Source organism: Poecilia reticulata, chromosome 16 (assembly GCF_904066995.2).
Source record: "Poecilia reticulata chromosome 16, P_reticulata-male-v2, whole genome shotgun sequence".
Lineage (NCBI taxonomy): Eukaryota > Metazoa > Chordata > Actinopteri > Cyprinodontiformes > Poeciliidae > Poecilia > Poecilia reticulata.
Genome location: NC_088845.1, coordinates 29,308,767 through 29,332,303, shown reverse-complemented (window position 1 = coordinate 29,332,303; position 23,537 = coordinate 29,308,767). Strand labels below are relative to the sequence as shown.

The 23,537-nt window shown below is 38.5% G+C and overlaps 1 protein-coding gene and 1 long non-coding RNA gene across 3 annotated transcripts in view; both read left to right on the top strand.

Moving 5' to 3' along the window:
• The window catches only part of LOC103478211 (uncharacterized), a 48,600-nt gene extending 42,222 nt beyond the window's left edge, over positions 1 to 6,378 (top strand). Inside the window, exons 5-6 of one of the 2 annotated variants that reach the window (XR_535757.3) lie at positions 4,147 to 4,226; positions 4,570 to 6,378. This is a non-coding gene — a long non-coding RNA (uncharacterized LOC103478211). Of the gene's footprint in view, positions 1 to 4,146 lie in introns of both variants that reach the window. The other variant, XR_535756.3, reaches the window with a different exon arrangement.
• A 7-nt stretch (positions 6,379 to 6,385) lies between these two features.
• dpys (dihydropyrimidinase) lies at positions 6,386 to 22,977 on the top strand. Its single transcript, XM_008431813.3, has 9 exons — positions 6,386 to 8,738; positions 10,158 to 10,316; positions 10,426 to 10,605; positions 12,131 to 12,320; positions 13,443 to 13,599; positions 14,482 to 14,623; positions 15,783 to 15,925; positions 20,103 to 20,310; positions 20,925 to 22,977. Exons 1-9 carry the CDS (start codon positions 8,487 to 8,489, stop codon positions 20,982 to 20,984), a joined length of 1,491 nt encoding a protein of 496 aa, XP_008430035.2. The 5' UTR covers positions 6,386 to 8,486; the 3' UTR covers positions 20,985 to 22,977.
• Positions 22,978 to 23,537: the final 560 nt, after the last annotated feature.

The window sequence follows — 23,537 nt, the reverse complement described above, 5'->3', positions numbered from 1 at the left end:
AATTCAGAGCTGGAGTGTGTGGAAGCCGCGGCTCTGCGTTTGCATATTTATTCAGCTGTCATATCTATCTGAGCAGATCATCAGAGGAGATAAACTAAAGAGATGAGGGAATAATGGCTCCCTCTTTCTCCCTCTCTCTCTGCTGGATGATGGGAGTATATTCCTGAAAAACACCAGGAACTGGGTAAACAAAACGTTCCTCCATCACCCCCCTACCCCCCATGTGCAAAGCCAGGAGTTATTAAAATGAACCATAGTTACTGATGGCGCTGATGATTATGATGAAGATGTTGTAAGAAAAATGTTAAATTTTAATGTCACACAGGTGTACATTTTTAGAGAGCGAAAAGAGCAACTGAGAAAAAGTTTGCTGCTTTCGCGCCGAGGAGGAAGTGACATTTAGAGGGAGATCCATGTTTAAACTTTAAAACAGAAAACCAAGAGTGTTACATTAATATTACTATTTTTACCTCTTATTTTACAAACTTATGATCAATAATAATCTGCCAGACACAAACTGAGCAACTTTGGCGGAATTGCCCCCTCACCCCCCCCAAAAAACTACAATTTTTTAAAAAAATATATCAGCTTCTAGTCAGTTAAAAAAAATATATAAATACATGTGTGCTCAATAAATTTTGAATCAAATTTATTGATTTCAAATGGACAATTTATTTTCAACTCTCTGTAGGATTGATGAACTTGTGAGTTGTTGACCTTTCACCTCACTCTTTTATACGGATACTCCTAAAAGGAGTTTCAGGCACATCGCTATAAATATTCAAGCAATTGGCATTTAAAACCAACTACATGCCTCAGTATGATACAACAGAGAGGCTGATGTATATATGAGGTGTTATGATTGAATACATCAACCCACCAGAAGCTAAAAACCATCATAAAACTTTGTTACTGAGAAAGCGTCGATGGTAATGAGGAAGTCAGACTCACTTGCACAGTAAAATGGAATCTGGCATATAGTAAATATTACCCTTAGGTAATATTTCACTTTAGCATATCTGTAATTATCAAAGGTTCAGTTCAAAACACACGTTGCTTTACTTACATAATGAATCATATCTAGAGATTTTGATCAGAATTTATCTAAAGATGATGCTTTAACAGAGGTTGATTGTTTTAGATGTGTTGCATTGAGTTATTGTGAGAATTTAGGGAAAGTTGGGTATTGTCACAAAATATTTAATTGTCAGTTTCTGTGTTGAAGCAGAATTGTTTCTTTTTAAATGACAGCAGTGATGCTAATGAAGCACTCTGAGGCAACGTTAGCTGTGGATGTCAAGTCAGAATGATTTTTTTTTTCTTTACTGATATTTAAAACACAAACCATTTCTGCTGCTTTTTTTAAACAGCAGATGACTTCATGAAAAAGCAGTGAAGGAGCTGATAGTTGTGTTACTAAGGAGGATGCACCTGTTGTGACAGCCATTAGCGCTAGCTTTAGCTAGCAAAATGAAACACTAGGAAACTTATTAATTAAGTGTGTCTGCTACTGAGTAATCTGAGCTTTTAAACGCGTCTGAAGGATGATGAGTGTACACTGAGCAATATGAAACACATGGGTGTCCTTTTGTTTATAAACTATTTAGTGCATGTGAACTGTATGCGTTTTCAGATTATTACTATATAGTTAAGTCAAGCTTAGCTTGTTTATGTAGGATGTCTCAACAACAAGGCAATTCAAAGAGCTTTATGTCAAAAACATCATCAACATCTTAAAATCGTTATTGTGAAACAAGCCATGAACACTACATTTTGTCAAATATCAAGCAAATACGCATCAAATATGTTGATCAGTTTTCTAGTTACTACTAATCAAATGCAACTCTAAACAGGTGGGCTTCATGTCTTTAAATGAACTCTGTGTTTCAGCTGTTTTGCAGTTTTCTGGAAGTTTGTTCCACAGTTGTGGTGAAATATGTTAAATCATATAAACTAATAAACTCTAAAGTTCAAATTCATGTTAAATGGCATAGATAAAAACACACTGATAAATTTGTGTGAAATAAGGGTGGACGATATGGACTTAAAGTTTTATCACGATAATTTGGGGTACTGTTGCAATAACAACAAAAGTGACGATAAGAAATACTTAGTACTACTTTTATAGGCATCTGTATGACTGCGACTGATTGCCACCATTTATAGCCCCACAAACACAAATAGTGCTCTTGAAAAATGTTTGCATCATGCTTCACCAGCCACATAAAGAGTATTTTATATCACAAAACTGCTCACAGTAACTATATTTAAGCATATTTTCAAATTTATTGATACTCTCACTTAACAGTGGAGAAAATCAACAGTCCTGACAACACAAACGGTTATGAGGCGTCTTAAACACAATTAATTGGAATTTATCGTGACAGTGATAAATCGAGATTCTTATAAGAAATGTATCATGATAAATGATAAGCGATACGATAAATGCCCTCCCTAAGTGTGAAATTATCTTTGAAAGTGTTTAAAACTGAATTTGGTGAACTAATAAATTAAATAAAGTATTAAATTGAATTATCATTCATTTAATCATCTTAGCTGTTACAGTTACAGAATTTTAACTCAGGAAAATTGTTTAAAATCTACACCCACGCCCCGAAAAAATGCCTGCAAACTGCTACACCACTTTTATTGCTTAAACTATCAGGTCGCTTTATGACTGTAGACGTCCATGTATGAGTGAGGGTATCATCATTTATTCCTCAATGCATATGTGGACACACTCTCTACTACAGTAATGATAATATAGAACAGCTAATTCAACAACACCCAAGGAAGCCGCAAGAAGACACTGAAACTTTGCTCAATGGTGCCATCTAGTGGCCACTGCAGGAAAGCCCAGGACTTCACACCACAACAAGAGCTGTGATCGTCCCCAAAGCTTCTGCATGGAGGGGTGGAGAAGAGGGGAGAGAGTTTGGATAACAATTATCAGTTGTATTTGCATTAATGTGATTGCTTTGTCTGCAGACTCATCTGACTGCAATTATAAAGAGTAGCATTAAAACACTAATTAATTAACTCAATTGTGGTTAGATTGATTAATTCGAAACAAACATGAGATCGCAAGCAAGCAAATGAGCTTGTGGAGTGCCGATGCATCTGGGAGAGCCGCTGCAGAAGACATTTTGATTATCTGCAGACACATGTAGTTGCAAATCTTTTTTAATTAACACGAACAGACAGAGGGAGTGTAAGTCGGTCGAGAGTCTGTCCTCGTAATCATATTTTTAGTCAATTTTTTTTTTCTTTTTTGTTTTTTTAAGGGTTGTTGGTTTTGAGACAGTGATGGAAAGGGAGCTTAATTATTGTAAAGTTTTTTTGGGGGGGGTGTAGCTTGTCCATGTGGAAGTGTGTGTCGCAAAAAAAAAACAAAAATCCTGTCATGCAATGTCATTCTGCAAGAAAATAAAGTTGATGAAATTATGATCAAAAGCAAACAGATGGCAACATAAATCATCCATTCGCATGTCTGCGTAGCAGAACAATGACTCACCGCCCATCAAAGGAGGAAGGAAAACATAAATCTTGTGTTATTTTATCCAAACACATATGATCGCCGTTGTGAAATTTCTAATGGTGCTTAAAAGATGGATTTTTTAGCGTTATTTTTTGTTGGATGTCAATCAGGAAGTTCTTCCAGATGGATGAATTCGGCTTCATTTTCAGCTCAAATGCACGCCTGCACCTACATTACCCATGAATTTTTTTTAAAAATATATATATAAAAAAATAAATAAAATCCAGGACCCCTGTGCCAAATTTAAGAGGGAGCGGGTTAGTCAAAGCCCCCTTTTTCTCAGTATGCTGTCTGTATCTGCACATGCAGAAAAGCCTCATCAAAGAGATACCAGTAAAGTGCATGTAATACTTTAGAGATTTAATGCAGTTTTTAATTGGATAGAGGCCCATTATTTTTCAATACAGAAGGGGCACTGAGGCACATAAAGCTCTTGAATATTTTTTGCAAATCATGTTCAACAGCATAATGATTAACCGTGGCACTAAATTTGCCTCACAAAATGAAAAGCAAACTTCATGCAAGGCGTAATTTAATTGTTTCCCTTCACATTTTCTGCCTCCTATTGTTGGAAGCTTAACATTTATTTTTTTATTTTTTTTAAACAGAGTCTGCTCAGCAGCAGCCTTGTGATGCCTTCGCCTCCACAATGTGACTGACGAACGTTGCGAGGGAGCTGCAGATTCCCGTAAGGAGTCGAGTCGTGGAATCCTGCCCCGCTTTAAGTCACGTTTAATGCCCTATTACGCAGATAGTTTTTATTTCAACGCTGCAAATTAGCGCTGAATACCCTAAAGTAGTTTGGTGTCATTACTGACACAGATTTTTTTTTTCATAGCAATACATCATTTTCCCTTTTTTTTTTCCACGTCTTCCTTCATTGAAAATACATCTCAGAGTGACTAATGCGTTTTCTATTCATCGTTTTAATGATGCATTACAAATGTTCCCTTCAATCATGGAAAGTTGAGCCATATTTTCTTTGCTGTAGTTTGGAATTGCTTTGTGCTTTTTTTTGTTGTTTTTCCCAGGATTGTTCAGTAAACATTGCAGCAGTCGGTGCAGCAAGTCCCAGTTCATCCTGAGGAGAACACTGCCCTCTGGTGTGTGATTGGTGGTAATGCAGCCATGCTCCACTTTTTTTCCCCCTCTTCTGAAAGCCCAGGATGAGTCAGATTGAGTCTCACTGGTCAAACAAACCGTTTGACACACGTTGGACTAAGGCTGCAACTAACAATCGTTGTGATCGATTATTCTGCTGATTTTTCTGATGATTAATCAGTTAATCGGATACAAAAAAACTGGCACATTGTGCAAATTTTTTATTTTAACCACTTGAGCCTTTTTTAAACATTAGAAATTCTTTAAATAATGCAAATAAACATTAATTTTTTTAAATAAGAAAAAAAAAAAACATTTTATTGCCTAAAATGCAAATGCATTCCTTTAGTGAACATTATGAACCTGCAGCTGAGTTTTCTCTTCTCAAATGCAAAATGTACATATTTTTCTGAAACGTTTTGGCACCACAGCACTGCTCCGAATATGTTCTTTCAGAAAATTGTGTTTTGTTTTTTGGAGTCTGTATGATTCAGTATTAATCACTTATTAAATTAGTTGATTTCAATAATTGGTTCATCACAATTAATTCAATCGTTTCAGCTCTATAACCAGCATTAGTGAATCTGAGTCAAGCACTTATTACAGAAAATATGGCGGGTGGAGAAGAAATTATTCCTGCATTCTGTAAACGGGTCAAATTAAACATAAAGCTGCAAACATGTGAGTGTGACTAATTATTGCACGCACAAACATTGACACAATTGAAAACATGTTTAAAAAATCTCTATGTCCTTAGAATAATTTTAGTTTCATTTTATTTTATTGGAATAGTAACAGAATAAGTTCCCCTCTGTCAGAACAGAACTGAACCAAAACAGAACCTCGCCTAAAAAAAAAAAAATCCAACTTAACCTGATCAGTTTGGAATAAAGACGTAATCAACAGTTCATGCAGATCTGAGAAGTTTTTCAAGAAACAAGAAGCAATAAATGAAAAAAAAAAAAAAACATTTATTTGTGGAGAGCTTCTCTGGTTATGGCAGATATATCCATGTCCACTGGACATTTTCACATTTTGAGCATAAAACACAAACTTCAGAGTATTTTGGGGGCGGTAGGAGTTCATCCTTCAACCACTGGGTTGCCAGTTTGAAGATGATCCTCCCTCAGGTAATTAGCGTTTTTCAGCAAGTTTTCCTCCAGGATTGTCTTGTATAAAGTATCCACCCATCTTCAAAAGTCTGTCCCACATCATGATCCTGCCACCGTACCTCTGTGAAAATGATGGTATCGGAGATATAAAAATAAGTGCTATATTTCAGCCAAAAGCATACAGTACGTTTTGGTCTCATCTGTCCAGATGAAATATGGCCTCAAACAAACGTTTTTACTTTTAAGAGTTAATTTGTAAAAATGATTAAAAATAATCTTTTTCTTCTGCTTCACAGTCATGTAGTCCATTGTTATTGTCTGTTACGATAAATTCCTAATCGAATACACTTATGTTTGTGGTTATAATGTGTCAGTATCTATAAAAGTACAGGAGATGTGAATACTGTCGAACATGAATGCCATGTGAACTTGATTTATTTATTTATTTTTAATCTGCAGTGAATGCAGAAGACGGCGTGAATCTGAGCCCAAACCCAGTAAACGATCCTCTGGCTGCCTGAGCAGAAAGCTCTGATAATCTGCTGCAGGATGATCTCATGTCACTTTTCGCTGCACGCCTTGCCTTTCCGACGCCACAGTTTTCCACGCTCGTCAAAATTCACTTTGCTGCAAAAAAACGTGGAAAAAATAAAAAGAAATAAATAAAAAAGAAAGTGACATCTATGTTAGCGTGTGGCAGAAATAAAAACGATAACAGCGGCTTTCCTCCAAATCCAGCAGAAACACAACTTTCCCTCAGTCAGCAATGCTGGGACTTTTCAGGAGATGCCATTGCTGCCTCGTTGGGTTTTTTTTTCTGCTCCCTCTGATTACTCCTCTCATCTTATGTAAATCCTCTTAAGTCACATGTTATTGTTTATTGCGGCTGTGAAGGTTAGGTGTTTCTAAGCCCGGTGCGCGCGCTTATCTTGCCGCCGCATGCGTCTTTGTCTCCCTCCAATGTGTCTTGTTTCGGTAATGCGCTAATGGATGAGCGGAAGTTGCCTGGACTGATGCGCCGCAGACAACAAATCTACTGCAGTTAAAATATTAATCTCTCCCGGTGGCTAGCAAGGCTTCATGAAAGAGAGGCGTCTGCACGCTCCAGAGGGATCGCGGTATTATTAGAGCCTCGCTGTTTCTCTTTATCGACAGATATTGACAACAGACAGTCAAACAAGCAAGCAAGCAGACTGAATCATTTATTGGAATATGAAGTAATATTTGTATTACTGCTATTGCAGCAGGAATCTGTTGAGTTAGAATAAGATGCTGATTGATTTTCATGTCAGGGTTAATTATGAATAATAAAGATTTTTAATGCGGATACGTTCTGAACCTGTCCCGTCTCCAGACATTTCTGGACCCATTACGCCTTTTACGAAAACAGAGAAAAAATAAAAAGTCTTAACAGTGTTAAAAGTATTTTTTTTAATTCTTGCCTTCTTTTTTAATTGCCTGTAACATAAAGTAGAGGTGATGTCACACTGTGTGTGAGGGAGCAGTCCCTGCAAAACACGAGACAATGAGTTTCTTCTGCCTGTCAGCAGCTGCAGTCGTTTTTTTTTCATCTTTATTTTGATAATATTTGCTTTGTCTTTTTTCAGTAATTAAACACAATTAAACAAGCTGAATATTTTAGTGTGAAATATTCCACAAATAAGCCTTAAAACTTTACCAGGTAAGAGGTCAAATAAAAGTACGTTCAATGGCTCTACTGTGTAAGATTGTTTGTTTTTTTGCTGCTAGATGCAACAGCAGTGTTGACAACGGCTGCTTGAGGTCACACACACACACGCACACAGAGGAACTCAACCTCCAGAGGGGTTGAATTGGAAAAGTTAATTATTAGACCCCTAATGACCCACCATTGTACTTTCTAATTTCAGTAGTTCCCCAGACGTCCTGACACCAACCAGGTAATGACTGTTTTATAGTTTGCTGAGGAACAATGTGAAATAATAATCAAGTTCTTTTTTTCTGCTTTAGATGCATTACAAACAGTTTGTGTTCCTAGTCAAGTTGTTTTCACCATTTCACATTGACTGGTGGTATGATAGTTGATGAATTTCAGGAAACCAAAAGTTGGACACAGCCTGATGAGCGTTGGATAATATTTTAGAGTAAAATGACGTTTGATTGATTAATCAACAAACACAAGGACAGAGAGCTGATCCTGAAACAGGTGGACTAAAAACAAATCCTGGTTACTGGTTTACAGCGGTACAACTTTGGAGTTTGGAATAGGAGAGGAATGCTGGCCTCGTTCTCACCTTGTCATAACATCCTGTCTTTAATAAGTTTCTTATAAAAGTCAAACCAGGCTGAGGAGGAACAGACCGACTCAATGCATGTCCAGAACTATGCTAAAGAGATTAATGCTTAGATAAAGTGATACGGACACATTTTAAAAAATACATTTTAAGAAGAATTTTAGAAATTCAGAAAGGAGACGAACTGCATTAGGTCAATGAATATATAGATATGCATCATGCAAAAGTGATTAAAATACATTGACTTATGGAAAGATTAACAGATCTAAGGAAGTTAAAGAAAATACATCACTTTTGTTGCATTAGACAGGTGAACTTTCACCTTATGCACACAAACAGAACAGAGCAGAGTTCAGTTTGCACAAACCCTGTCCCTGCTGCTCATTGCAAACAGTGAGCAGCAACAACAGCAGCAGCAACAGCAGCAGCAGCAGCAGCAGCACCTGGCCGCCTGCAGCAGGAATGGCAGAACCCGGCAAGATCCTGATCAAAGGGGGGAAAGTTGTAAATGAGGACTGTTCCGTCATCAGTGACGTTTACATCGAAAATGGGAAAATATTGGAAGTTGGGCCGAACCTGCAAATCCCAGCCGGAGTGCGGGTGATTAATGCCACAGACAAGCTGGTGATCCCGGGTGGGATAGACACGCACACACACATGGAGCTGGCATTCATGGGGACCAAGGCTGTGGACGATTTCCACATCGGGACCAAGGTGCAGTATTGGATCATTATTACACACAACCAGAGAAATAAAGATGGGCATGCAACGCCCCAAAAAACTCAGCTCCTCCTTATAACTACAATATGTAACTTTTATTAAAAAAACTTTTATAATTAGTTTTTTTTTACATTTGTTCAAACTATCATTATGTTGTGACAGTATATGAAACAAGTAATCAGAATTTAAAAAAATAAATAAAGCTTGCCTTACCCTTTATGGTCTTGCTGCACCAATACACAGCTCTGTCAGGAACAACCAATCAGAGCCCGGAGGAGGGTCTTAGTGCCGTCAATCCCTCTCATGTATATGCTGCTGACCATTTTCCCCTCCATCTGTGCTATGCAACAACTAGTTTACCACTGTGGCGTCTGCTATAAATGCTAAGGCCAGCTAGCATGGCTACCAGCAACAGAGGATTAACAGTTTTCCTGGAAGGGTGAGTTGTTTGTCTCCCATTAGCATATTGGGCAGCATGCACATGATGTCGCCAAGACCTGGACTGCTGCTTTTCTTCAGACAGTAATAGTACTGCTGGGAGGAAGTGGAGGAGCTCGATCTTTTCACAGATTACTCATATTATATTGTCACAATGACAGTTTAATCATCATTTTAGTTACAATTTAAAAAAGTTGGAAGTAGCTAGCTTAGAAACCGCCCCATGCCTTCACTCTCCTGATGAGTTTGTTGATTTAATCAAATCAACAAACTCCCTGAATTTGTGCTACATGATTTATTCCACTATATAATAAACAGGGTTTTCTCTTACACTGGTGCAGACTTAAAAGCATACAAAAGTCTTGATGTTAACCAGTTTTGTTCGTACATGGAAGGCTACATGATGTTGGGGCGTTTTCTCCATGGTTACTAATGATTAGATGCGTACCTTTTCTATAATGCAACATTTGATTGGATCTTACCAAGCTCACTTATGAAATATATGAACGTTAATCTTCTTAACCTGTAAAAAAGGTTTTACTTCAAATCAGCAAAGAGTTTGTTAGTCTGATTAATGGCTGCTATCCTCTTCTTTCCTCAAGGAAATGTTTACGTTGGAATAAGTTTGGTTTCCATCCTTGTCTGTGCAGCCGACCACGGAAACACCATGCGACTATTTTTACAGTAAAATCAACTAAATAAAAGCGATAATAGGCTACCAACTGTCTGTTTGTGGACGAGCTTTACAGGCGTTAACACGCACATAGGTTGTTTTAAAGTCTCTCATTGTGGAATGGACCACGCTCTAAGGAATGTGATGTGACATACAAAGGGTCAGATTGTTTCTTTTCCAGTATCAGATCCTCGGCAGAACAAAGTGAAGGGATCAGATATTTTGTGACCGATGCATCTCCTGAGTGTAGCTACTCTTGTTCACTAACTTCCTCCTCTGTGGTAACGTTTGCCTCCCCTCAGGCCGCTCTGGCCGGAGGGACCACAATGATCTTGGACTTCGTCATCCCCCAAAAGGGGAAGTCTCTCCTGGAGGCCTACGATGCTTGGCGTAGGACAGCCGATGCCAAAGTTTGCTGTGACTACTCTCTGCATGTCGCAGTCACGTGGTGGAGCGATGAGGTGAAGGCACAGACTCCTGCTGATGCATTACTTTTTGTCAAACGAGGCAAAACTCCAAATGTCCTGCTGTTTTCTCTGAGCTGTTGCATTTCTTTTAAATAAAATGCAGGTCAAGACAGAGATGGAAACTCTGGCCAAAGAAAAAGGAGTGAACTCCTTCAAGATGTTCATGGCCTATAAGGATGTGTTTATGCTTCAGGACTCTGAGCTATACGCCGCCTTCGCCCAATGTAAAGAGATTGGAGCTATAGCCCAAGTGCATGCTGAAAATGGGGATTTGATCGCAGAGGTTTGTATCATTTTTAAAAACTTGCCATTTGTTCCAAGAAGTTATAGTATTTTCCTGTTCCAATTATTTTTATAGGGGATTTTTGTCCAATCTTAAAATGCAGTTTCTCGTAAAATAAAAAACAGTGTTTTCACTCTTACTTCCACTATGTTAGACTCCATAATAAAAATCTTTCCCATAACAATATGAACTTAAACACTAGAGCTGATTTTACATGAGGCTCATCACTCCATCACTGACTTCTGAAAGTGATTCGAGTGCAAGGACAACAATACGGCTGTGTGTTAGGGTCAATGTAGATGGAAACATTTTTTAAAAAGGAGTTCATTTCTGCCAAAAAAATCCCTGAAATTTTCTAGGAAAAAAAAAAAAAAGAAGAGAGAAATTCCCTAGTTAGAAAAGTCAAAAGTTTGACCAGTTTTTGATTTTTCAAACGCAAAAATTTCTTTGTATATTTTTAGGACATTTCTGAAATTAATCTAAATATTTCTGCGTTTACTCCTTTTTTTTTTCCTCCATCTACAACGGTCCTAATACATCCAACGTCATACATGCAAGGCCAGATGTAGCTGTGAGTTAATGTTTGACCGTAATGGTTTCAACTGTAGAGAAAACTAGGCAAGAAACTATAGTGGAAAATTTAGCTAAATTTACAAAAGTCTGATTTCTGCATAGCATTGAATCTTCTGCGTGAAAGGATACACAAACAATAAAAGCACCCAGAAAAACAGCTAAATAAAAATTATCCAAGTTATTTTTTGTGGGTCGTTAAGACATTTCAACTGCCTTTATTCTAACTTTATCACTTTGAGAGAAAACTGATTTGCATCAGAACCAGAACCTGCGTCTTGTTGAAGAGATCTGAACAGGGTCGTTTGGATCCTGTTTTTTTACCAAATCACCACTAGGGGGAAGCAAATGCTAGAGAAGCTGCCTGCATAACGGTGAAGAGGAAATGCATTTTTACTGCCGAGCAGAATTTTGATGAGCTTTTATGATCAATAGTTTTTTGGAATTCGGATTTTAAATCCAAAATTATTATTCATGCTATACTTTGCATAATGAAAAAAAAAAATAAAGTGCCAGTTACTTTGATTTCTCCACAAACAACAACTTCAATGTGTTTAATTAGAATTTAATCTGACAGATAAAAAACACAAAGTTGTTGTGAATCAGAAGGAAAATGGTTGCAGTTTTATCAAGACTTCAAATTACACTCAACTTGGATTCAATCACTAATTTGGTGACTTTTGGTTGCATTGGGTTTGTGTATTTGGGATATCAGAGTTACTGGAGCCAAACACAAACAAAAATGTAAAATTATGCATCATTTTCTTCCACTTTACAATTATGCTCTACGTTGTGTTGATCTGTCACATAAAATCCTAACAATGAACATAAAGGTTTGTGGTTGGACATAGTATAAGCCAAAGCTCTTGCGTTATAAACACTTTCAGAAGGCCCTGCTTTTCTTTTGCCCTTCATCCTGCCTTTATTGTGTCTGTTCTATGCTGGGACCCCACAGGGGGCCAAGAAGATGCTGTCCATGGGAATCAGGGGGCCTGAAGGTCATGAACTCTGCCGGCCAGAGGAGGTGGAGGCCGAGGCCACGCAGCGAGCGATCACCATCGCCCACGCTGTCAACTGCCCGCTCTACGTGGTTCATGTCATGAGCAAATCTGCTGCCAAGGTGGTGGCTGATGCACGCAGGGACGGTGAGTGGGGGCTACTGCCACCAGGGGCGTGTCTAGACTAGGCAGGGGCCGCAAACCATAGACATGTTGCATGTTGTTTGCATTCAGAAATTTTGCAGATGCGAACAACAATTCGCATCTGTGTCGGCTACGCTACACACAAACTTGCTACCATAGCAACTGACTAACGGCATCAAAATTCATCTCTAAAAAACATGCAAACTTTTCAAACTTAGAGGAGAACACTCCTTTACAGCATCATGTTTTCAGGCTTCATGTTTATTTTGTTATTAATAAGTGATCTTCTGAACACAGTGGTGGTTAATTAGCTAATTTAAACGCCAGCTCTACTGATGTGAGAGTTGATATGTTTGTCACCTTAATTTCTTTGTTTTTTTAGCTGCACCGAAACAAATTCTGCAGCACATCTACATGTTAAGGTTGTCAAAGTCAAGCTAGCATAAGTGAACTACTTCTCTCTCCCTCGCTATTGTAGTTAACATTAGGTCTGTTTGTCACAGTGGTCTAGGACACCAATTTGTCTAGTCATGAAAACTTTATTTTTTCAAATATTTTTAGTCACTGTATACAACAATTTTTAGTGCGTTTATACTAACACTATTCAACTTATCAGCCTAAAGTGAAAACTATTGAACCATTATATGCTACAGTTACCCCCTTTTCTCCTTTTTGAAGAGTTTTTTTTAAATTTGTGTAGTAGTCTAAGCCTGCTTTTTCTAATTTAACACAATATACATAAACCTGCCAATGGGACTAGTGATGGAAATTAGCCACTTGGCTATAATCTCATGTATTTTTATGTGAATGTTAATTAACATGCAATGTCCTGTTTTAAAATAATAAACTTGGGAGAGAAAAAAAATCAACGCTAAAACAAAATATTTATGTAAAACAACAAAAGGAGCATTTCTGTCATCCACTGACATGGAGTGTGGACAAAATGCTAATCTGTGTACGATATGATATGAACAAACTGACTCACAGCTCTAGCTGGGGTGGAGATCTGATCATAATCCAATCCACAGATCTGATGATGACAAAGAGCTCAAATAGAAAATGTGAATAAACGATGTTCTGTTGTAATTGAAATGTGTCTTTTTTTATTTGTTGACTGTTTTAAAGGCCGTGTGGTGTTCGGTGAGCCAATTGCAGCTGGTTTAGGCACTGATGGGACCCACTACTGGCACAAAGACTGGGCCCATGCTGCTGGTTTTGTCATGGGTCCTCCTCTTAGACCTGATCCCAGCACCCCGGCGTACCTCATGGACCTCTTGGCCAAGTAGGTCAACATGAAGACAAAATGTGCCAAGCAATTTAGCTTGTAGCATATAGGTGCATCTTAAAGAAATTACAATGTAATGCATGAGTGAAACTCATGCATTACATAAATGCTGCATCATTGTGGCATGTGGCATGGAGGCGATTAGCTTGTTGTTCTGCTGAGATGTAATCGAAGTCCAGGAACTAGATTTCCAAATGAAATGCAAATTTCACTTTCATGTATAAAGCTCACATTGAACCACCAACCAATAGCTCCATTTTTTTCTCCTTAATCCAGGTAAGATACTTGCAGCCCAAATATAGGATTCATCTGTGCTTAGTGGCTCTTCTGAAGACTGCAGCAAACTGTCCCAGGCTGAAAAAAGATAATGGAGCTCCAACTTTAAAAAAAAGTTGAGTTAATTCGATTATATATAACAAATCAAGTCTGACAAAGATACTTTATTTACATTTGTTTAACATGACAATTTATAAACATAATATATTTACTTGGATAAACTTGATTTGGTTACTTGGAACAAATTTACTCATTGTTTTAGTTGGATTGCCCATTTTCTTTTTTCAGTGCATTGAAGGAGTTTGAAGTCAACTAGCTGATTAGGGTGCGATACCAAGACTTATATTTAACTTTTTCACAATATAAAAATTTTAAGAGAACTTCAGGTGGTCATTCCCTGCAAACTGTAATGATCAGGATTATGAGAAATAAAAACTTGTAATATATCACCATATGTAATCTATATAAATTGAGTTTCACTTTCTAAAGGTATGGAATTCTTTCACAATATCTACATTTTTTACTTTTTAATTTTTAAGTCATACCTCTAGAATTTAGCAGATTTAAAATATGAAAGTTCTTATTTTATAATTTTGTGTTTAGTGATGATTTGAGTGTGACGGGAACGGACAACTGCACCTTTTCTGTGTGCCAGAAGGCCCTGGGCAAAGACGACTTCACCAAGATCCCGAACGGAGTGAATGGAGTGGAAGACAGGATGTCTGTCATCTGGGAGAAAGGAGTGGTAGGTCTGCATCAAACATCTGCTCTGTGTGAGACACTAAACAGCTCGGAGACAAAACAATAAACAGATTTAAGCAAATGTGAAAAAAATTCAAGTGGCATGTACATGCTTTCAAGAACACTGTCCTTGTTTAGGAGCAGCCAGTGCAGAATGACAGTCTGTGTTACTCTCCATTGTCCACTGGTGTGTCAGAATAAGAGCTATGTATGTAATATATACACTATGCAACTATGTATTTAAAATGCAACTCCAACATGGTGAAGTGACAGGGAAAAAAAAGGAACTCTAATCTCAAAATGTACATAGTCACAACCTAATCTCTGTGTGTGGCTTTGTATTTGATACACTGTAAGGAATATTTTACCTAACATATTATGTTGTGCCGTTTTTGGGCTAACGTAAATTGAGTTCAGGTTAGGTTGGTGTTAGTCCATAGAAATTGATAAATGATGAATGGAAGCAAATACAAAATCCCTGTGAAGATGGATAGATACTGTGTGTGTGTGTGTGTGTGTGTGTGTGTGTGCACACGTGCGTGCATGCGTGTGTACTTTCATATATTGCATATTGGGAACCACCGACATATTGAGGTCATTTGTGGAAGTGAGGACATTTTCTGGGTCCTCACTAGTTTTGCAGTTCTACCGTCTTCTGCTTGTTAAGTTTAGAGGTACAGTGTGAATTAAGTTTTGGGTAAGGTTAGGGTTAGCAATAGACTAGTAATGACTAGGAAAAATGTTCTTTAGGCATAAATGCAGTTTGTAAAATAAATGTAAGTCAATGCAAAGTACTAATAGGGGTAGAAATGCAAACTTGTGTGCGTGTGTGTATTCTTTGCATACAGTAATGTTAAAAGCACATTTCTGTTTTTTTTCTGTCTTGCAATCAGAAAATGTAATAGTCACAAAGCAGCAGATTTGCTGCAGAGTTGCTGACGCTGCGTTCTCCTGCTGTTGCTGTGGGGAGTGTTTTCAGCCAGGCTAGAAAGATTTACTACGAGCAACAGTGCTTACAAATCACAAATTATAGATGATATTTTGGCAAGAGAGGGCTGCCGCTTGCAAAGTTAAGTGCTGACCTATTGTGTGCTAAATCCATATATTGTCGTCATTCGCCGTGGGTCCCTCACGTTCTTCCCCCTGTCCTTCCACGCCTTTAGCACAGCGGCAAAATGGACGAGAATCGATTCGTGGCCGTCACGAGCAGCAACGCAGCAAAAATCTTCAACTTCTACCCGCAGAAAGGTCGCATCGCCAAAAACTCAGACGCTGACGTGGTGGTGTGGGACCCCAACCTGACGAGGTGAGGAGCCCCACGCTCAGGAAACCTTCAAAACCCAAGGTTCTCATGCGTTACAGCTGAAATATTCCAACACTTCTGTCAGCGGTGAAGTGCACACAGTGCTGCTTGGAACACCAGGGAGTTTTAAAAGCGTGACTTCAACGTGTCGGAATAAATAAGATAACAATTCAGGATTGTAACACTCGAAAGCATGCACTTTAAAGATAGAGTGCTTTTTTTTAGTTGCCCCCTATCTTTCGTGTTGTGCCACCTTAACACATGCTAAGCTGATTACGCATGTGCATCATCCAGAAGTCTGGATGTCATCGTTTATCTTCAGCTGCATATGAATGCAGAAGAAAATTTACATCTGAATCCGGCTGAATGTTGGAATGGTTCATTTGTAGGGGGGATGCAGTGTTTGTTTTTTTTTTCTTTTTTAGGAAATTATGTTTTCAACAGAAGCATTTTAATACTGTTACATAAGTCAGATATGCAGTTCATCAGTGGGATGATGCCCTGGGGGGGAACTGTGAGCATCTAAAAGTGACAAATATTTCATGTGGGCGCTCCAACAGTCATACAGCATGGAATGCAGTATTCAGATTATTTTCAGAAACCAGCTTAGAATGTCACAATGCTGCGTTTAAAAAAAGAAAGAAAAACAAATGAAGTGATTCTATTATTGCACCCTGATTCCAGATTTAAAACCAACAGTAGCTGTTTTGTGGAGCAATTGCAAAATATCCAGACACAGAGGGCCAGGAAGCATTCCAGTGGCATATATGTAGTGTCAGACTTATATAACGAGAGGCTGTGCTTTGCTCCGTTTGTTGTTGGATCTTAATTGAGCCCACTGGGGTTATCTCTACACTGCAAAAACACAAGCTCTTACCAAGTAGTTTTGGTCTAGTTTCTAGTGAAGAGATCATAGTTGATTTGAAGTATGACAAAACTAACTTACAGCAAGAAATGGGAGCTCTTCTTAAGTCCTTAAAGGGGTAGCAGTATTACACACTTTCAGGGCATTTTATAGCACAACTGTTACTTCAGTATTATAAAAATACACTGTATAACTTAAAAGAAATTTTACTTTGTATTACCTTGAAATTGGGCTTCTGTCTCTTTAAAATCTCCTGCTCCTTTTGAAACTCCGCCATCAGAAACATATCACAACATGGCTCCTCTACTAACATTTCAACTTTTTATTAGTGTTGCACTGAGAAGTAGCTCCTATAATGAGCTCAGTAGATGCACAGTTCCATCAGGTGTTTGCTAATTGCTGCTGACTAGTCTGAAGGAGCTGAGTGGGGGAGTAGGTGGGAGGAGTGCTCTGTGAAGTGAAAGCTTGTAAGCTTGGAAACTACAGTTCAGAGGAGGAGCTTCGCCAAGCAGGCGGAGCTAGATCCACCCTGTTTTGACCAGCTGAATGGTTACCATGGGAGATTAAAGGATTTCTAAATACACATGAAAAAAATCCAGGCATCACTCCAGGTATGTTTTTGAAGAGAGAATAATATAACATTATGTAAAGCTCAAAACATTTCAAATAGTACCTCCCCTTTAATACTGATGAAAATGTACTAGTTATAAGTAAAATAATCTGCCTGGGGAGCAAGACATTTTCTCTACATTACACAAGTTAAAATGTCTTGTTCCACTGAGATCATTTCTCTCAGAACTAGTACTTTTCCAGCAATATTAAGGGACCATTATTAAAACAAGCTCCTATTATCTTGGTGAAAAGTTACTTGTAAATTAGTACTCTTGAAATATGATACAACTAATATTTGCACTAGAAACTAGACCAAAATTGCTTGGTAAGATTTTGTTTTTACAGTGTAATAGCTTACTGTACGTAAACTGGAATAAAAGGCATCACGCCTCTGATGTGCTGTAAACGAATGCACTGGTTACATTTGGAAACAGGTGTGACCCTTTAAGGATCCCCGGTAGTCAAACCAAAGAGCTAAACTGTTTATCTTCTCTCGGTTCCACTCTCTCCTTCCAGTCGTAGCTTGTGTGGCGATGTCATAACGCGTTCCAACCATGCGCTCGCCTCGTGTTCAACCTCCGTGGCCGTGAGGTCATCAGTGAAACGCCATAATTAATTGCCCGCAGCACAAGCGTCGCCTCAACAACATCCGGTGGGACCGGGCGCCGCAAACGGTTGCGTAACTGACGCTCGCTCGAGTCGCCTCGTTTCTCATAATTGAGCTGCTTGAGTAATGAGGACACATCTTGTTTTTGTCAGCGCACACAACGGTGGCCGTGATGCACGGCTCTGGGTATGAATGAGAACTTTGGAGGCGTGTGAAAGGCGGAGGGTGGGTGGAGGGAAACGACATATTTAAAGAAGAGACCGAGTCAGACTCGTGTTACTCTACCATGCCGATCTGGTCTTTCAACTGGATGCGATTTATTTGTAGGGCAGCATCAGTCTGCGTACGGCGAAGTGCGTTTATTGCTGAGAGATATTCTCCAGCATCTGGAAGACGAACTAATGGGCTTCAAAATACGTTCAGCTACAACTCCAGAGCCAACTGGATCCATTAATCAAAATACGTACGATCTTTACAAGTCAAGACAAAACTAACTTATAATATGGAGTTCATGAATATTTTTACAAATTACTGTAATTTAAAAAAAAAAAAAAGAAGAAAAAAATAACTTCCTTGAGCAATACCGGATTACAGTATCGATGCGTCAGTGTGGTCTGTGGTGAAGACGTGTTTGGATTTCAAACTGAATCACACTTCTAGATAATCCTCTGGCTGTTAGGAGATGATGGATGTGTTGCTTGTGTTTCCTCAGGCCGTGTTAAAAGCTTGGCAAGGCGCTGCCATCAGTGTGCTGCAACCGTCGGGCGGCTTTGCTTAGACTGTTAGTGTTTGACACTTCCTGTCTAAATAACATCCACGTCTAATCCAGAATGTAAATCTTCACCCAGAACATTTAAATTGTAAGGCTGGTGGCTCAGGTTTTACTACTGCAGCTTATAGGGGGCGGGGGGGGACAACAACCTGCATTCAATTAAAATAATTTCAGTGACACTTATTTTAAAAGGGAAGTTAGAAGATCTATTAAGTCATTATCTAAGATTCTTTAAAAAGATACAATTTAGTCCAAAAGGAATCATAAGTCACACAGATTTATGTGTAATCTAATCTTTTATTTTTATCAACACATTTCTTCTAACTGGAAATAATATTAACCTTTCCAAGTAGCCCAGTCAGAGTCCACTTCTTGTTTCTGAAGGAGAATTATGGGAAATACAAAATTAGGGTGATGGCAACGATGCTGTCATCATCAACCCATTGTGATACCACAGCAAACATGCCAAAAGATGAAATGGTTTGATTGAAATAATTCCATTGAAGATTTTTCCATTTATTGTTGAATATAATGTATATGGAAATTTACAAATCTGCCCAGGGTTTGAATATTTTTGGGTTTAAATGTAGGAAGGAAGTTCTGTAGTGGACTGTGTCGAAGCGGATCTGAAGAAAACTTTGTGGTGCTAGAATCCCGAATACTTTTCAGTCCAGACATACAATCAAATTAACAAACAAACTTAGTTTATATGGAGATATTGTTTGTTTTTAATGGTCCAGAACTAAATCTGACAGAAAATATGTGGGATCTCCAATAAAAACCTCAAAATGTAATTTATAAATATAAAGATGTAGGTTGAAAGAAGATCAGCTAAAATTGTATTACACAACTATGGGATCCCCCATATGATATTACTAAGAAAGAAATGCAGTGGTTGTGGAAAATAAATCTGCTTATATTGTAAAGAAGTTCACGAGTTCTGATTTTGCATAAATTATTTTTTTATGTAATAGATGCATTTTTAAATTTGCTTTGGTGAAAAATGAAAAATACTCATTCCATATTTTTATGCAACTCATACCACACTCAACATCCAGATTCACATTTTAGCATTGTGATGTGAAAATACTCCAGTAGGCTTTGAACTGATGGGACAGTTATGTAATAAGAAAAATACAGTACATGTTGAAATGCTTTTAACTGATAGAAAGAGGCTTCGGCTATGCTGTATGTAAGAGAAAAAAAAAAGTCATGAACGTTAAACCTTAGTGATTGCTGTCTGACTCAGTCAGTCTCACTGAAGATCTTTCGTCAGTCAGCTGCGGCCAATTACTGAAAAGTTCTGATGTTTGGGACTCTGCAGGAGGATATCAGCCAAGACCCACCACCAAGCTGTGGACTACAACATCTTTGAGGGCATGGAGTGCCACGGCGTCCCCATAGTCACCATCTCCAGAGGGAAAGTGGTTTATGAGGACGGGCAGCTCCAAGTCTCACTGGGTCAGGGCAAGTTCATTCACAGAGGACCGTTCTCCGAGTTCGTTTACAAAAGAATCAGGCAGAGAGACCAGGTGAGTCAATGTACGCATCGATTTCAATGCAGCACAGCGTACGGTTAAATATATACCTCAACATCCAAATAATTAATCAGTTACTGCCTGCTTACTACATCCTGCTGAAAGTTTGATTTGGGTAATCTAAAACTTCTCTGCACCAGTTATTCCCACATAATTTTATTTAGCTGTCACTAGCTGCGTTCCCTTTAAAAACAAAAAAAAACTATTCAGCTAATGTCGAAAAAATAACATTTTGCAATTGCAGAGTTTTCGTTAAATAAGAAACACATTTAAAAATCACACGTGAATAAGTTTGCTAGTGTGATAATCATCCTCCAACTACTGATTGTCGTAATCCAGTCCAGTTGTTGATCACATGACTTGTGTGATGCGAAAAAAGTGTTGCTCTTGCAAGTGGCGACCAAACAGACCTCACTTCCTCCTAACGCCAAAACACTTTATCAAAAAACTAGAGTTCTTCAAAATTGCCACATTTCTATTAAGCCAATTTATTTCTGAAATGTCAAACTGTGTTATTTTATGGTCAACAGAAACACAGCTACTGGCGGATTCACAGAGCTGCACAACAGAGACTTAACCTTTCTTTTGGCTTTGTGTGTCGCCTGCAGGTGGGCAGACCTGCAGCTGTGATCAGAAAGCCCTATGAAGGCAAAGTCATCTCTGTTTGAACTGACCGAGAACATGAAAGTCTTTCTGGAGGTCCAGCTGTGTCCCTTCAGTATGACCAAGATGCTATCAAAGCAGTAAACAAGGGACGTTTCTTATAGATATGACAGTTTTAGACGTTTAAAGTGAATCTATTGCAGTAATAGTGGAGGATTTGCTTTTATGTCAACACTACTCAACACCTCGTTCAGTTTCTGCTGGAAGATAAAACTGTGGTACGTTTCTTCAGCTGTGTCAGGCTTTCAGGACGGATCTGCTCAACGGGCTGGTCAGTAGAACCCACTAAATGTTTTTAGCTTTCATGTTTATGTTATGCAGTCATGTAAAATATTTCAAAGTGATAAGTTTTAGCATCATTTCATGTTTATAAAAGGCTTGGAAAACAAATTGTACCATTCATACCCTCCATATCGTGGTAGTTGTGCTAGATGTGAACTTGCATTTGCTTCTTTTATGCCAGTTTCCTTAATCTTTAATCCCCATTTCTCCCCAGTGCTTGTTGCCATTGGCAACGGGATTGATTTTTCTCACCCGAAAGCATCTTTTCATTTGATGAAATATTCATGAAAAACACACAGACATGTGCATGAAAGTGTTCAGATTTACTTGATTGACCCAGACGGGCTGCGTGTGCTGATCAAGCAGGATCTGAGCCGGCCCCATGCGCTACGTCTATGCCCATGTATGGAGATGCATTCTCTCATTTTAGTAGTAAAAAATAAATAAAAAAGGTCTGCAGCCGTCACTGAGCATCATGCGCCCGCTTCCCATTGGGCTTGGCGTGCCGCCGTGGTTTTATGCCACGGGGCCAGTTAGGACACAGCGTGAGCTTATCAGGTTGCTACACGGGTCAGTGGCGGCGTGTGACTCACAGAAGGTCTACTCATGCTTGAGCAAATGCTACTTCCTTCCTCTCGTTTCTGGCAGTACAATGCTTGATGAGGGAAACAGTGGTTTATGAATTTTTACTGTACCGTAGCACATTTCTACGAGACATCAGCTCCTCGCTCCGGATGATGTAACCAGCTGTGCTCCTTTAGTCAGCATAAACACACGACCATGATTTGCTGTTTTAATTCAAACAAACAGATAAAAATATGGCAAAACATTTTCATTTTTCTTTAAGTTACATGAAGAGGTTCTATGAAACCAGTCCTCTCTGGCATGGGCGGACTGGCCATTGGAAGCTGTGGGACATTTCGCGGTGACCTGGCCAATCGCCTCACTGCAAAAACGCAATATCTACCAAGTATTTTTACTCTAGTTTATATTGCAAGTATCTTCATAGACTTAAAATTAAGATAAAACTATTGTAAGTAACTTTTCATTCGGCAATTGATAAAATATCTGGTTTTAATAAAGGTCCCCTATTGTGCTTCCTTCATCATTCTAGGATAGTTTTGTGGGCTATGATAAACATCTTCAATACATTTAATACTGTTAAGAAAATATATTTAAAATAAGCTAGTTTTGAAATTTAACACGACCTGATTGAAATAGCCTAACTATAGTTTTAAAATTTATAACTTATTCTGGCCTATTGATCTTTATTTTACCTGTAGTTAAGGCAGATTGTTTGCCAAGATCTCTGATCTGCCCTTTGTCTGTCTGGGAAACAATCAGTAGGAAGTTCCAGCTTTTCACACTGATCTGTGAAAGACATAAACCAGCAGGAGTTTGGAGAAGCTCTCCTTAGACAATGGGAGCAAATGGCTGTAGAGAGAGGGTCAGAGACAGGTCCTGGTTGGATGAGCAAAGATACGCCTTATTTGAATAAATTAAAGAAAGGGAGATAAAACTTTCCACACAGAGTAACAAATCAGATTTGCGCTTGCAATTCTCCAAAGACGTCTTTGCTGTCTGTTTGTCTTTTTCCTTTTCTCAGGTAAATTCATGTGTTGTTTGTGCTCTGAGGTTTCTGATGTTTTGTGATGTGCTTTTCTGGTGATAGCATGCATCTGTCTTGAATAAATGCTGATTATTGTGACGCTGTCATCTCTGTGTGATCTCAGTCCTTGCACACAGCATTTTCTGAATCCGGGCATAGAGAGGATATAACGAGTCAAAAGGTTTTTAAAGTTTTAGAATAATTTTTCCTCTCTTAATAATACAAAAAAAATTCTCAGGTATTAAGATCTCACCCCATAGGTTCTGCGTGTTTTTAGCTCTTTTCGGAACGCGCTGTTTTAGGACTGCGTCACGACTATGCAAATAAGCTGCAGCTGGCCCCGCCCTCCTGACTCAGCGTTTACATTCGCAGCTCAGACACAAGAAAATGGCTCCAAGCACATAAACAGTGGGGCAAACATACATCTTTGAACCCGGAGAGGAACAAGAAGCGCAATAATTAAGCATAAATAATGAATAATAAAATGACAATATCAGTAAAATCTGATATTGTCAGATTTTACTGACAATATTAGTGTTCAACAACATGTTGAGTGTTCAACATGTTTTCAGAAACACTGCATCTTCTCAATGTAGATTATCGCCTTCAATTAACTACAATTCCGCCACTAAGTGCGTAGATATTGTGGGTAACGTAACGTGAGATA

Coding starts and splice junctions, on each gene's coding strand:
- dpys (XM_008431813.3), top strand. CDS start 8,487: ATGGCAGAACCCGGCAAGATCCTGATCAAAGGGGGGAAAGTTGTAAAT. Junction 10,317..10,425: donor TCACGTGGTGGAGCGATGAG/GTGAAGGCACAG, acceptor AATAAAATGCAG/GTCAAGACAGAGATGGAAAC. Junction 20,311..20,924: donor GAATCAGGCAGAGAGACCAG/GTGAGTCAATGT, acceptor TGTCGCCTGCAG/GTGGGCAGACCTGCAGCTGT.